At 46.0% G+C, this 2,500-nt stretch overlaps 1 protein-coding gene across 1 annotated transcript in view; it reads right to left on the bottom strand.

The window, feature by feature from the left end:
- Positions 1-2,500, bottom strand: part of LOC109979779 (FH2 domain-containing protein 1-like) — a 25,644-nt gene that overhangs the window by 13,545 nt on the left and 9,599 nt on the right. Inside the window, exons 2-3 of the mRNA XM_065950564.1 lie at positions 479-949; positions 201-371 (exon numbers count right to left, since the gene is read on the bottom strand). Of these exons, the coding sequence (XP_065806636.1) occupies positions 201-371; positions 479-811 (504 nt within the window). The 5' untranslated portion in view covers positions 812-949. The remainder of the gene's footprint in view (positions 1-200; positions 372-478; positions 950-2,500) is intronic.

The following is a 2,500-nucleotide window of genomic DNA, read 5'->3' as shown; positions in this document are numbered from 1 at the left end:
AACAGCAGCACACGTCAACCTGCATATTAGAAACACACACACACACACACACACACACACACACACACACACACACACACACACACACACACACACACACACACACACACACACACACACACACACACACACACACACACACACACACACACACACACACACACACACACACACACACACACACACACACACACACACACCTCCTCTTTGGCCTCTCTGAACGAGCTCCTGCTCTTTCCTCCCCTGGCGAGCGCGGCCTTGGCGTTTGATTGTGAGTCATTCTGACCAAAGAGCTCCTCGATGGTCTGGACGTCGATCTGGAACTGCTGCTGCACCTGATCCTGAGTCCAAAGGTTGGCCCGCCCCTTCACCTGCGACAGGTACACACGCAGGATATGTTAGTTTATGTATGAATTGTAAATGATGATTTAAAGTACTAGAAATGTGATTGAATCTTTTTGCTGAGCGTCGACTCTACCTGATCCTCAGGTATCGTCTTCCAAAAGAAACTCCTCACTCTCTTCTTCTTCCTCAGACCACCTTCAGGGTTTCCGAGCCCTGGAAGCAAGGGCGGCATGGGAGGGGGGGGGGGAGGTGGAAGAAGAGGAGGTGGTGGAGGAGGAGGGGGAGGAGGGGGAGCAGGAGGAGGCGGAGGCGGTCTCGTCTGGTTGACATCAGAGAATCCCGATGGAGGACGAGGAGGTGAAGGAGGTGAAGGAGGAGTCGTCGGAGCGGCGACGGCCACGCCCCCCTTCTGCAGGGAGAAGCCCTCCCTCTCATTGGCCTGGGAGACGCTGGCCATCACGTGCATCCCAGCAGCTGATTGAACCGGAGCGGAGAGGGTCGGCGGTCACCGAGCTGATGGGTAACCATGGTGACACGTGGGGTGATGCTGATGGAGATCGGTCATCGCTTCGGGAACATCCGAAGAGTCAACAGTCAGACGATGCTGAAGAGAAAGAAAGATAGAAACGTAGAAACTTGATTTTGGGCTTGAAACTCGTTTGATCGATGTCAAAATGTCACAACACTCACGTCTTTCTGTTACATACAGTTAGCCTAGCTTAGCACAAAGAGTGAAAACAGGGGGAAGCTGTTAGCCTAGCTCTGCCCTATAACGAGCATCATCCCTCTCCAGAGTGTCGAGCGGTGACTTTCCAGTTGAGTGACCATGTTGTCTTTATTAAACTCTAAATCTTCATCAAGTGTTTGATATATCGATATCTGATTTTTCCACCTCCCTAACATCGATATCGGTATCGGCTAGAGTTGAAGTACCCGAAATCGAGTCTTGGTCTAGAGTCCACTTTCTGAAGGTCTCATCTCAGAATCTAAAGCATTTTTGCTCGGTCTTGTCTCGGTCCCAGACTTTGTGGACTCAGGATTTTAAATCTAGATCAGTCAAGACCACTGACAGGCTTTGTTTCCACGGCAACCTTTCAAAGTTCCGGTCTTAGTGAGTGACACACCCCCTACACTCAATCCTTAAATCTCTTAACACGAGTATCGGTCCCAAAAACCTCATAACGGTCTAATTACAATCATATCAGAGAAGGACGTTAAACCCATTTAGCAAACAAACATGAACATTATTTATGTTTTATTCATGAAGCTATAGAACGTGTGTCACAATTTATAAATTAAATGTTAATTAAAGGCTTTATATGTGATTTTTTGATCCAGCAGGTGTCGCCCTTGAGCACCAGCATGAAACCAAAACAACTTGCGCTGCATTGTTGTGTTAGCATGCTAATGCTAGCGATCTTTATTCTGCTCGTATCTTCACACTGCATGTAAATTTACCTGAAATGAGCGTGATCTAGAAACACAGTTAAGCAGTGAGTACAGTATGTTATTCTTCTTTTCTCTAGTCCCTCAATTAAACAACTTTTATACACGAGGGGAGGAGTCAGCCGGCCGTCCTGGCGATGTAAACAAAGTGAAGATAGGACTCTGAAAACTCTGAAAACATCACAGACAGTGGGACTCGGGTGTTACACCCATTGTAGACAGTCATGACTCACAGAGTTATTTTCAGAGGAGATACTTGATTTATATTATATTTAAGTGTGAAAAATCACATAGAAAGACTTTAAGGATTCATGTCGTACAGTTAGCCTACTTATTTACTTTTCCACCACGCATTTGAGCGTTTGCTGTTAAGTCTTTTAATTTCTTGATAATGATGCGTTTGTTTTCCTCGAGCGATCAAACAGCCTCGGCCTGAAGTTTCTTTATCCTGATCCTCCATCACACGTGTACACACACACACACACACACACACACACACACACACAATAACACACAAACCTCATTCACACCTCGTCCTCAAACATCACGAGTGTCACCTGCTGATCAAAGGTGTTTCTAGTGTCTAATATCCGTCTGAACGGACGATTTATGAGAAGATGAACTGAGCAAAGTAAAGACAGACAGAAAGCAGCGAGGATCTTAAAACACATTTCTTCAATCTTTCTTCACAACAGCTCAAAAAAACTCT

Source organism: Labrus bergylta, chromosome 22, assembly GCF_963930695.1.
Source record: "Labrus bergylta chromosome 22, fLabBer1.1, whole genome shotgun sequence".
NCBI lineage: Eukaryota > Metazoa > Chordata > Actinopteri > Labriformes > Labridae > Labrus > Labrus bergylta.
This window is presented reverse-complemented; position numbering and strand designations above follow the sequence as displayed.